Here is a 13,087-nt window from a genome sequence, read left to right on the forward strand (position 1 = left end):
CCCCTCGTATTAAAAACAACAGAATAATGATTAAATACTAGATTATTTTAAAATAGTTTATATTAAAATAGGTGATTTATTAGGACTCATATCATAGCACAGCTCTAAAGAACGCCTTCAGTAAAGGCCTGATCTGTGTCTGGTCCGAGGAAAAACAAAACAGGGCAAGTCTGTATTCTGTAAAAAAAAAAAATTGTGACAATGGGATGACAGGTTTGATATTTCATTATGTGACAGATAATAAGCACCAAACACTTATATAATAAGCACAACTTCAAGATGATGATAGTTAAAAAAAAAAAAATTATAATAATAATGAATGTTTGTTTTTTGAGCAGCGGACAATGACAGAAGCTGAACGGCTAAAATGCTAAAATACTATCAGTTCACACTTATTTCCAAAGATCTTGGCTTTAACATCTTTCTGCATGTGCAAATGTCTTTTGCTTACAGCGTGCATCATGCATTTAATCCTAGAGAAGAGCACAGGTTTTAAAAAGACAAACATCTTCCCTTGGGATATTAACTATAAATCATAGATCATGGCCTAAACATTCAAGGCACTTCAGGGTGACTGTGATAAACTGTGAGACAGAGTCTGAAGGATGCCATGAAATTATAGCAGTTGATAATTCTCCATTTTTGTCAAAGCATAAATGTACACAGAGCTCTATATCCCTTCTAATAATTTTGATTATTAATTCCAATTACAATATGTAAAGTTTGTGGTACACAGTGTTTTAGCAATAAAATGTTGAAATTAAATAATTCAGCATTTACTCTGTGAAGTTAGTCGTAGTCAGACTGTTTAATCATGAAAACAATTGGAATGTAACTGTGTACTGATATAAACACACAACTATTCAGAATCCACCATGAGGCTTTAGAAACACAACAATAAATGAATTATGAATAATGATTTTAAAGTCAGGCAACAAATTTGAATGAAAAATTTTACCTGATCTCTTTCCAATTCCATGTGATAGTGAAAATGATTTAATGAAAGAAAAGCGGATATACATGAAGCCTTCCTCCTTGCAATATTCCAATATATTGAGGGTCATTAAAATTCAGGTTACCCTACATAACCCTTCAAATCAATGGCATTGATGTCTTATGAATGTAAAGAGCATATTTTATGTGCTTACAATGAAGAATTGTGAAAGGTGTATCACACTGTTACTACTGAGTGCTGCTGTTAACACTTCTTTTCTGTAATTACAACAATCCATACATCACAAAACGCAAGCACATGCTATAACAGATACTGGAATAAATGAGTGTTTTCTTTAGTGTTTGGGCACAAACTGTCAATCTTTCGTTTAAACAGGAAGAAAAGCAACATAACTAAAGGATGAGAAGTTTAATCAGTGAGGTTGAGCTAAAATTCAGTCCCCAAAAAGTGCCTGGCAGTTCACCTGTGGCTCTAAACCAAGTCAAAACAATCGAAATGTGTGCAAGCTACGTTGTTTTTCCAAGGCTCAGTCTTCTATATTAAGCATATGGAGAGAACAGAACCAAGAGGTAGATATTCTTATTCGTGAAAAGCGTGTTTAAAGTGCCCAAAGTAGCCCTTCAACCTTTGCAAAAAAGACTGAAGCACCCTTAAAAACAAGAATAGACACTCGCTTCATCCACAAATAATTCAATTACTTCTCTCCTGCCCAGTGCGGCTCCAGAGGCCAGAGTTTTCCATCACTTGAACAAATAAACTTAAGCATGCACTTTACATCAATAGTGAACTGTCAACCCACAGTAGACAACACAGATTTATTTCAATCTTAATTGAGTAGCTTTTTCATCAAGACGGATTTTATATATGACATATTATGTGACCAAAGAGACTAAGGAATATCAGAAAAGGGCAAATGTAAACCAGTGTTCCACCCAATTTCAGGAAAACATTCCTCAGTCACTAATTATTCCAATATGACAATTAAGATATTTGCATAGGCAATATGGGATTAGCCCTTAAATAGTACGTTTCCTGAATTCTTCGTGAGTATATATCATAATTACGCTGAAAAGAATTCAACAAAACAAACAAACAAACAAACAAAAGAAAATGCTACTCTTCTTTGTAAACCCATCTCATTTACAGTATTAGGCTTCAAGTAGATCAAAATAAACATTTAACATTAATAACTAGATGAGAAAAAAATAACTAAGCATAACGAGAGGTAGTGGAAAACCAATGAAAACGAGACGCTTTTATAATCGCATAGCACAGGCTCCACTTCATTTGCTTAGAAAAGGAGCCTTTTGGCAAGAAAGGTTATTTTTCCAAGTCATACCAAGCTGATAAAATCATTATCAACAGCTGTTAGCCATCACTGTGACAGCCGTCAAGTGAAAAACTCCTAAACTCTCTAAATCGGATAAAACATTAGCAGCAAAAATAAAGTTGAGGCATTGACATGAAACAGATAACAGCTCTTAAAATGATGGTACACTGGAAACGGGACCAAATGTGACATTGCATGTTCCTGTATATTCTGCAATCCAATTAATAATGGGTGCAAATGTCAAATCTGAATAATACCTTCGTCTGTGAAACTTTATGATAGTTTTTATTAAATGATTCCGTCTGCAGCCAAATATAGTAGCATAATACTGCACGACATTTTTTGTCAATAAGATCTTCAGAGGTATGTTTCAAATTTTCCATCATTTAAATGAACATGATTATCTTCTATTGTGATTGTATTTTTATTTATTTTTTAAATCTATCCATATCTGCTTTGAAAAAAAATTATATATTCACTCCAGTAGTTTCAATGACCTCCATGATGTTGGACTTCCTGGATTACTGAAATGTACGGATTGAAATAGTCATACAGTCACGTTAATTTTCATTGACATTTATCATAAAACTTACAGTAAATGTATGTTAATTTCCCCCCTCAAAGATAGTTTGGTACAGTAAATGTCCACATGTCATGCAGGGTCTTTTTTTTTTTTTTAGAGCAAGACAATTTTGATTTATTGCTCATTTCTTTAATGACATGATTTTTTCTTTTAAAACAAACAAGAAAATTCAATCATTTTGTTTTAGAAATGGTGGTCTGCTGCTTCAGTAAGTAAACTACTAGGTAACACCTATTCGGTTTGTAAAACAACATAAGTAAAGGACCTACTCACATTGGCTGATGCTCACACACACGAATACTTCAAAGAAGGATATCTATGCACTCGGTAAAGTGACAAAGGTCTATATTTTAATGTGGTAAACCTGCAGAGTGAATGGCACTTAACTCTCAGAGCACCAGTAAGAAAACCCAACAACAACACACTTGATCATGATTTACTTAACAAACGTTCATTCATTGGCACAAGAGTTCAGGGAAAGTGACACTTTGAGGTTGGGTATGGTGACCAAAAAACGTAGGTTTAAATGCAATTCACTCTTGAATTTCTCCGCTAAAAGGTGAGAGAGTGGTTTAACACACCAGTGTTTTAAATATCGTGTTCTCATGCACTGGCTGCTGCGATTGCAATAGCACATAAATGTCTAGAAAATTGAACAGCAACATTCAAGTTTGAATCCAACAAGGGACACACGTCTAAACCTCGAAAGGAAATCATCTTTTATAAGTATCATCTTCAACGTGATGCTTCCCGCAGAGGTTCACATCATATCTGGGTTGAGTATTGCAATGTGTACATGACACAACAGAAGAAACGCATGCTGGAAAAAAGTATTATAAAAAAGACTGACTTGCTTGTTTTATTTTTTTTTTCGATAACCTGCGGTTTTCCGAGCTGTGAAAATGACCGCTCCTCGTTTCGAGTTGCAAAAACGAACATTTGGACTCGGCGGCAGAGAAAAGTTTCCCTGATGGATCCGACTCCGTCGCACCACCTCATCGAGCAGGTCTCGGTGATCACAGTTATTTTAAATAGACCTAGTGTAACTCTCAAAAACAAGGCATAGTGTTCACTACACTTTTGTTTAATAAAATACATTTCTTTAATGTGTAAGACAATTCGAAGCTCTTTTAAGAACCTCCAGAATGTTGGTGAGTGATTTTCAAGCAATTCTCGGTCAATCCAGCGAAGCTTACAGCCCATGACATACAGTACCTGTGCTTCTCTCTTTTAGTAACGGACTGGGAGGGGCTAGGAGGACTCACACAATAAACTGTGTCGTCACCAGCATCAGCAGCTTTTGTGCCCTTACTCAGTGTCGAGGCATTGTGATTTTTGCAGAGAGAAAGAAATGTTCATGATTCATTTAGCTGCCCAATCACAACACTAGCTAGCCCTTATGTTTCCCAGTTAAAGAACTGTCGACACGCAAAGAAAGAGTTTGGACGGCAAGACGGCGGTTACGCTTCCCAGCTTCTCTTTTACAAAACAATTGGCACAGCTAATTTTCCCTTCGCTTACGAGAGCTTTACAGTGTTCTCTCCCCATGACAGCATTAAAAAAACAAAAAAAAAAACATTGTAGTCCGGGGCTTAAATGTCAAACTGGAGTAAATTCCATAACCTTGTATCATGCAAAGGTTTTCTAGTTTAACATCTACCGCTTATCTGTTGTTTTTTGATTTTCTTTAAAAAATAATAATAATAACAACATTATTCAGCTGTCCTCAGATATGCGAGGCATAAAAGATGGAAAGGATCAGGTAGAAAGAACACAGAGAGAGAAAGAGAACAGGTGAGGTAAACAGGAAGAGAGAGGAGATTTGAGGAGTCAAAAGAGACAAACCGGGTGAATGAAAAAAACAGGCAAGTTGAGAGCAGGAAGTATGGATTGGTCAGATTTCCTACACGTTTTTTCTGTGTCACAGTTGCCTGAGCAGCTCATATTGGCACTTAAACAGAACTGAACTTCAGGGTCACTAGTGGATGCTCAGAATTGCTTAACTACTCACTCTTGAAATAAGAAACATCACACCTTTTGAAAGTGGAACCCTGGGGCTTTTTTGTCACAAATGTTCTTGCTGAAACCTAGGTGTCTAAGCAGGCCCTCTTGCTGTTAAGGAGATCCCTGTAAACAGATGAGCTGAGAAATCGGGGGAAGGAGTCTCTGTGCATGAGGGTGTAGATCTGAAGCTGGGCCTCCTCATACATTGTACCGCTGGGTTCTGCCAGGCTTTGGTTGATGCCTTCCCTCACCCGTGAATCCAAGCTGACCTGCCGGCCGACAACAAATGTACAGATCAACAACTTTACCTTATAAAACATTGCTAATATTCAAACGTTGTGTGTGAAAAATTTTACCATATTATATTGTGTATTGTGATTCATTAATATTCTTTCATTTAGAGACTAGGTCCATTGTTTAAATATGACAACAACAAAAAAATACTGTTTAATATATATATATAAAATATATTTAAATATGGTTAAAAAAGCCTAACTGAACATTCATAGTTTTGTGTATAAATTGCACTTTTTAGCTTTTTGTGAAATATTGTATATAAAAATATTTATATTTGCATAATTCAGACTATTTTTTTTGTTTTGTTTTTGTTTTAAGAAAAACATTCAAAAAGCTCAGATGTGATGTTTCAAGATACATGCTTTTCATCAGACTCATGTTGTACATATAAAAAGCACACCCTTATATACCCATGAATAGAAATCACAACCCAATGTGGTTTGGGTTTTTTATATATATAAATGAACAATCATAATCTGCCAACCCTGAAACAACATACAGAACTACCAAATTTTGCTATAAGTTTGATTGCAACTTGTAATCATTGCTGTTAATAGTGTTCATCGTCTGTTTTAGAGCTCTGCACGGGCCTCAAATTTAGGCCCTAGACCGGCCCTGGCCCGAGACACTCAGGCCCTAGCCCAGCCCTTGTCCGACAGCTTGTCAGAATTACCTTGCCTGTCTTTTTTTTTGCCCTTCCCCCAAAAACGGCTTATTACTGTTTCAGCTTTTAAAATAGTTCAGTTTTGTATGTAATGGCAAAGTTAATTATATTTCGTTTCGCTTTTTTATTAAGTTAATTTAGAAAAACTATGGAGCATTTTTTGTTCGTTATAAGTTTTTGTTTTTTAAAGTAATGACCAAACGGCCAGCGGCAGACCTGTGAACTGATCGTTTGTTTGATCAATTTAGCCTTCTCAAATCATCACGACTTGCCTAAAAATAAAATCTATAGATATAAAACAGTTCAAGCATATAACAATGTTTAAAACGTTAAAGCTAGATAAATGTGCGCTGTATCCAATAGTTTGTGCAGAGAGTGGAAGCTAAAGCCCGCTCTGTAGGACATGGAGACGCCAGTGCGATCACTTGCATTTTTTTTTTCAGTCGATACGCCGTCAATTTTGCTCATAAAAGGTAAGTAACACATAATTTGGAACTGTAAAGGGTCTACTTTTATTTGTGTGCACTCACAATATCAACAGAACGTTGTGCTTTTATAAAACAAAGAAAACAAACATGATACGCTTTCTGCCGTCTCGTCTTGAACAGGAGCGCTTCACAAAAATGAACCAAAAACTCAGCGAATACATGCCTCACAGACATGATAAATATATCTATAGAAAGCTTTAAATAACTACTTAACGAAATAAAACAAATAGAAAATAAAAAACTCTTTCATTAATCATAATCCATAAAGATTCTCTCTAAAGGCGCGTCTAATGAGGAGATGGCAAGTCAGGATTGGCAACTTCATCCTTGCGAAACGGACTCAGAAAACACTAGTTTATTAGTAAATAATTCAAATATCTCCTTACTATTTCCCCCAGACACATTTATGGTAAGTACTTTTGCTGGGGCCTTGCGGTAAGCTTTAGCCTATTGCATGCATTTGAACACAGAACTCTGCTGTTGTGGGACACTAAATAGTTGCGGCAGCACGGCCTCGTGTTTTTTTTTTTCCCATCACTAATTCATGGATTTCTAAAATATAAAATTAAGGAGAAGCCTAAAACAAACCCGAGGCCCGGCCCGCGTCTGTACTATGATGTGAAAATTGGCCCGAAGCCCGGCTCTAGAGGCATAAAAAAAGTCGGGGCCCATCGGTCCCGGGCTGAAATGCAGGGATCTAGTCTGTTTTATTACGTCATTAACTGATTTTTACCGTACATTTCTGCCATATGTACATCAACTTGACATAGTCACCACTGATAAAACTACTACTAAATATAATGTAGAAACTTGTATCGTCAAAAGCGCTATACAAATAAACTTGAATTGAACTGAATTGAATTAAGTTTTGTGTGAAATACTGTACAGCAAATATTCTTTTGTACAAAAATAAAAAGAATAGCACTGTTACTCCAAGAAAAAAATTGGTGAGCTCAGCAAAACAGACGTGATAATTTCAAGCTGTATATAGGAGAAGAAAAAAAAAAACACCCATAAACAAAATCACATACCTTTTCATATCTTTCAAATCATATATTTTGTTTTGTTGAATTTAATATAAATATCTGAATATTTATGTTGTCATATTTTATTTTACATGTATTGCAGTCACAGACAGCATCGTTTATTTGTATTCACCCCTAACCTCTTTTGGCGAAAGAATGGAGACGTAGTCTTCATAAATGATCCTGGCTTTTTCATCGATAGCTGATGGGTTGGTTTCTTTCTTCAGTTCCTCACAGGCGATCCAGAACATCAGGTTTTCTTCGCTGTACTCAGACCGCAAGAACTCCCGAAAAACACCCCTCCCCTCTGGAGAGCGCATCATCATCTCAAAGCTCCGTGACCAGGCAATCACCTCGTCCAGTGTGGGATGCCTTCAAATGGGACACAATGAAAAAAGCAGGAACTACCCATATAAAGTAACTTTACTTCAGCAGTCAGTAAATAAACTACAGTACATGGTATTAAAAGGCACTTGATTTGAAATGAAATAGCCCTGAAAAGGACTTTAAAGAAACTGTGTGAGATTTTTAGATGATTTCACTCATTGTAAGAGGGTTAACAAGATTGCAGTTCCATTTTAAGGAAAATGTTGTTCCTTTTAACGGGACGTCGGAGAGGTATGAACACAAGCTTTAATAAAAAAAGCATTAAACAGCTTGTCCCTGAACAATAATAGATGTTCCTAACAACTCACTGTTCCTCTGTTGCTTCTATGCTATCCATCTTTGTACATGTTTGCCTCTCTGAACGTTCCCTTCTGTCTTCATTCCTAGGGTGAGAAGAGAAGTGTTAGACACAGCAAAGTCTCTGTGGCATTTGAAACATGTTGAGTTGATTATCATGCAAGGTTATACGGTTATGGTGAAACTAGAGACTAACAGCTGCTATTACAGTACATAACCACTCAGGTGTTTGAAGGGTCATATACAAAAAACAATATTTCATTTTGAAATAATAGATGATGTAATATGTAAAACACCTTTACCGGTGGTTTTTAAACTTTTTTAATGGTCCAAATACACTGTAAAAAATAAATTTTCAAAGTTGTAAATATAAGGAAATTCAATTTCAGTCTTTCTACGTCAAAATTTCACATTTAATTCAACATGTTGCCATTTCTTTGTAATTATTTGTGAAATCCACTAGCAATTTTTGAGTGAACATAGTTTCTACACCAAATTTTCCCCCTTGTTTAAAATATATAATAAAAATTACAAACCCAGGGCAATTTATACTGTAATTTACTGCACAATTTGAAATGTAATAATAATAGTCAACAAACCCCATGTTCTTCTTACTGTTTCTTACTTTTCTTTCTCTCTCAAATGTTTCTCTCACTCACTTCTGGCCCCCAGTTTGGAAAAAAACAGACTTACAGCACAAGTCTAACCATAATCTAAGTACTAAGAGCTTTTATTAAAACTAAGCTACAAATTACAGGTGAACATCCACTGTGTTTCTCAATCCAAGTCTCTGTAGAGCAAGTATAATTGGGTTTGTTAGCCATGGGGTTCGACAAGCTGACAAGACTCTAAATATATAACATGTACTACACAGCTGTTTTGCATGTGATGTGGGACAGAAATAGCCATTTGCTGAGCAGATAATGGCAGTGTGTAGAGGGGGGATGGCTGTGGAAACCCGAGGTTACAGAGTAGGGTTTGTACTGCCTCAATGTTTTCTTTATTTCATGCAATATTTGTATTCATTCATGTTATTTATAGTCCCCCTGCAAGCTGTGCTATGGCCTTTCCAATCTTTCTTTGTTCAATGGCCCAGCCTCAAACTCCAACTGCTTTTTTCCCCCCATCTTTTCACAAGCTAATTTAACTCTTTAAGGAACATTTATTCTTGCGTTTTATTTAAAGAGTAACAACAGCCAGAATTAGTTTCTAATAATTAAAAAAAAAAGAAAAAAAAGAATGAGGTGTATGTTTGTATAGATACAATTAAATAAAATAATAAAATAATATCAAATAAAAAATTAAGAAAAACTTCAATTAAAATAATGGGCCAGCTGTGAATAAAAGGGAGGTTATTTTCTTCCCATTAGTATAGAGTGGAGAAACTATGACGTCACTTTGTAGGCGGATCGGCTGTTAGCATCACACTGGTTCCCTCGACAAAAAGCCAATAGGATTTTCCCATAGGCTTTTGGATTATCGCAAAACATAGGCTCTGTGTTCAACCATAGTTCATGAAACTTACCCATTTTGTCCATCAAGATAATCTTCACAAAATAATATCACTTTTATTAATTTTAAAGCCTAAATAAGAGCGCCAGAACTGAAAAGCTAAACTTAGGCTATAAACGAACTACACGACCACGGTCGCTCGCCTTCAATGTCACCACCACCGCGCTCCCGACAACTTTTTCAAACATATTTTTAACACGTTCAGTGAAAAGTGAAAATTTTATATCCACGCTACATGAACCTTTTCATATAAACTGGAATAAATACAAAACTAGAGCCAAACTGAAATGAGACATTATAGTACATAAATGAAATAATCATAACTAAAGGACATATGAAAGCATGTATTTCTGTACATTTCGAAATAAGGTGCATTAAAAGTCCTTGATTAATATGAATGTTTTAATTAAAAACGTGTCTCCACGTACTATTTAATAAAACTCTAGTGCATTTAATCTATGAAATAACAGCAGAGTGAGCGAGTTTTTGGATATGGTAAGATTAAACTTATTTTAGTGAACAAAGTACCACATTTCAGCTATCATTTTGTTAGGGTGGGTTCACAATGTTATTTTATCCTTGCTTCTAGAAAATCCTCACTCTATATGCTTTCTAACAGCTTCATGTGGCCGTAAACATTTAATTGTAACGTGGCTTTAAGCACTATGCATCGTTAAAGTTTCACTTTCACCGTGACTAAGCCAGTAAATGTGGTGTTTACATGGAATAATAATATGAGTTTACCTTATGGTACGAACCCAAAGTCTCCTTATCAGTAGGAAAGCGATAAAACAAGCATCTTCCATCCCGAAGACTTGTGTTGCATTTCGGGGGAAAAGCAAAAAACCATTGTCGAACAGCAATATAAAATGCGGGAATGTATTAATTGGTTATTCTACAATTAATTGTACTATAAATTATACTACAATTGGAAAATACTGTAAATTGATAAACTGTTTGGCGTGATGACGTTTAATGTCTCTGACAGCAGCTGTAGTCCCATTTAGCAACCGTCTTTTTTAAGAAACGTAACAGTTTTTAAAAAAATCATGAGTGGGGTGTAACTGGTGTGTTTTATGTCGTAGAATAAAACGTTAAAGTATCTTGAGCTTGTGTGAACTACGGACCTTATTTTAGGGAATTTAATCAGACTCCCAATCAAAAAACCCATTGACTCTGGGACGATGGAACCGGGAGTGCTAAAATGCTAACTCGCTTCCGGGTTTTTGCCTACAAAGTGAAATCATAATTCCACCACTCTATAGAGACAGAACGCATTTAGGCCACGCCCAGACCAGGGGGGAAAACAATCCAACGCTCTCCATTGACTTTGTATTGCGGGAAGCGGCCTCCTTGTATGGCGTCAAATCTATGCCATTAATAACCGAGCGCACCACTTATGCTGGCACCTGCGGTAAATCACTTCCGCGAGAGGAAAACAGATCTACACGCGAGGAAATCGGAGCCCGCGAGCTAATTTCAAACAGTCGCGCGTGTCACTTGTCCTCTGCGCGCAATACAAGCCCTCGTGCGCGCGTGATCATCCCCCACATCCTCGCGCTCGATCTTCTCTCACCTGCTTGCGCGAACACTTCTATTTTTGTCAGTTGTGGGGCGGGGCTTGCTGTTTTAATTGTTATCTCTAACGCCATTGGTTACTTCCCCTTTTCCAGAAGTCAGCTGTGATTTGACGCCTGTGAAAAGGCGATCCATAATTCACATGTAACCTGAGACATGGCTTCATCAACAGACTAGATGCATGTAAGTTGTCATTTATTTTTTAAAATTTTTTTATAAATATAAGTAGGGTAAAGTGCAGAACCCTCTTATAAATGAAAGAATATATTACCATCAACCCATAAAATTTGACATAGTAATACAAAATATATTAAAAAGTTTATACAGCAACTCTTGCTTATTTATATGAACAAATAATTTATTCACCCAAAAGGTCCTTTGAACCAATTTGGGATTTACAGTCATGTACATTTACAATTTACATTTATGCATTTAGCAGATGCTTTAAAAGCGACTTACAGTGCATTCAGGTTATACATTATTATTATTATTATTTTATCAGTATTGTGTGTTCCCTGGGAATTGAACCCATGACCTTTTGCGCTACTAACAGTATCTACCACTGAGCCACAGGAACACTTATTATTATTTACAATTATTTAATGGACACTTCTCACATTTTTGAGGTTGTATATAAATATGGTTGGGTAAGCATATAGTGGTAAACTACAACTAATTCAGCATATAGCAACAAGTTGACTATTAGTTTTATTTTATTTTCATTTTGCAAAGTTAATATAGCCCAAGCTTTATGTTGTATGAAAATTTCAAATATAACCTTTTTGGTAGATTTACCATGCTAATAACCGTGGAAATGTCTCATTAAAATATATAAAAAAAGAGTTTATGGTCCTGTTTTATCTTTGTAACATCACAAAATTATAAATCACTAGTAAACGGAAGAATTTATGTTAATTTATGTTAATAAACTTTTATTCTAATGATGTATTCTACTGACAATGCATGCAATTCATTTTCATTAAAACAGCCATGTTATATTTATAAAAAAAATAAAAAAATAAATGACAACTTGCATAGATTTGACGCCATACTCCTTGTCATGTCTGACTTGTAACAAAAAAATAGAACAATGGCTAAAAGCTGCTGTGTGACAAGGTGTACAGCAAACAAGCTAAAAAACACAGAACTAAGTTTTTATAAGCTGTTGACCCAAAAAACAAGCGTTTAAGGACACAAATATTTGTAGATGTCAGTGTATTTCACGTTGCACCATTCAGTTGGATCATTTCTCAAACAAAAGTAAGGTAAGGAAAAGGGGTACTGACATAGACCAATAAAATTTAGTTTCTCAATATATCTCCTCCTCTCAGGTTCACATAGGGTGGTGAAATAATCCTTTGACATGGTTAAAAATAATGGTAACACTTTACAATAAGGTTACATTAGTTAACATTAGTTAACAACATAAATAAACACAAACTAAGAATAAACAAAATATTTCTACAGCATTTATTAATCTTAGTTAATGCACTGTGAACTAACATGAATGAGCAATGAACAACTGTATTTTCATTAACATTAACAAAGATTAATAAATAGTAAATAGTATTAATAAATAAATGCATAGTTCATTGTTTGTTCATGTTAGTTAATACATTAACTAATGTTAACAAATGACACCTTATTGTAAAGTGTTACCAAAATAATGAATGTCTCCTGTCGCCGTTTGTGTTTCCCTCCAGTGGGCATAGTTCTCAGAGTAATATGACACGTTACACTCTACTTTTGTGTCCTTAAACGCTCGTTTTTTTGGGGTCGAAAGCATATAAAAACGTAGTTCTGGGTTTGTTAGCTTGTTTACAGTACACCTGGTCACACAGCAGCTTTTAGACATTGTTCTGTTTTTTGTTATAAGTCAGAAATGACAAAGAGGTAGCTTCCCGCTATATAAAGTCAATGGAGGGGGTTGGATTGTTTTCCCCCCGGTGGGCGTGGTTTTCAGATTA

At 35.6% G+C, this 13,087-nt stretch overlaps 1 protein-coding gene across 3 annotated transcripts in view; it reads right to left on the minus strand.

The window, feature by feature from the left end:
- Positions 1-58: 58 nt before the first annotated feature.
- rgs17 (regulator of G protein signaling 17) overlaps positions 59-13,087 on the minus strand; it is a 28,168-nt gene continuing 15,139 nt past the window's right edge. For 2 of the 3 annotated variants that reach the window (XM_058795000.1, XM_058795001.1), the window contains exons 4-6: positions 8,042-8,116; positions 7,487-7,718; positions 2,367-5,141 (exon numbers count right to left, since the gene is read on the minus strand). In XM_058795000.1, the coding sequence (XP_058650983.1) occupies positions 4,956-5,141; positions 7,487-7,718; positions 8,042-8,116 (493 nt within the window). In that variant the 3' untranslated portion in view covers positions 2,367-4,955. Of the gene's footprint in view, positions 5,142-7,486; positions 7,719-8,041; positions 8,117-13,087 lie in introns of all 3 variants that reach the window. The other variant, XM_058795002.1, reaches the window with a different exon arrangement.

The sequence above is a fragment of the Onychostoma macrolepis genome, chromosome 13 (genome assembly GCF_012432095.1).
Source record: "Onychostoma macrolepis isolate SWU-2019 chromosome 13, ASM1243209v1, whole genome shotgun sequence".
Classification (NCBI taxonomy): domain Eukaryota; kingdom Metazoa; phylum Chordata; class Actinopteri; order Cypriniformes; family Cyprinidae; genus Onychostoma; species Onychostoma macrolepis.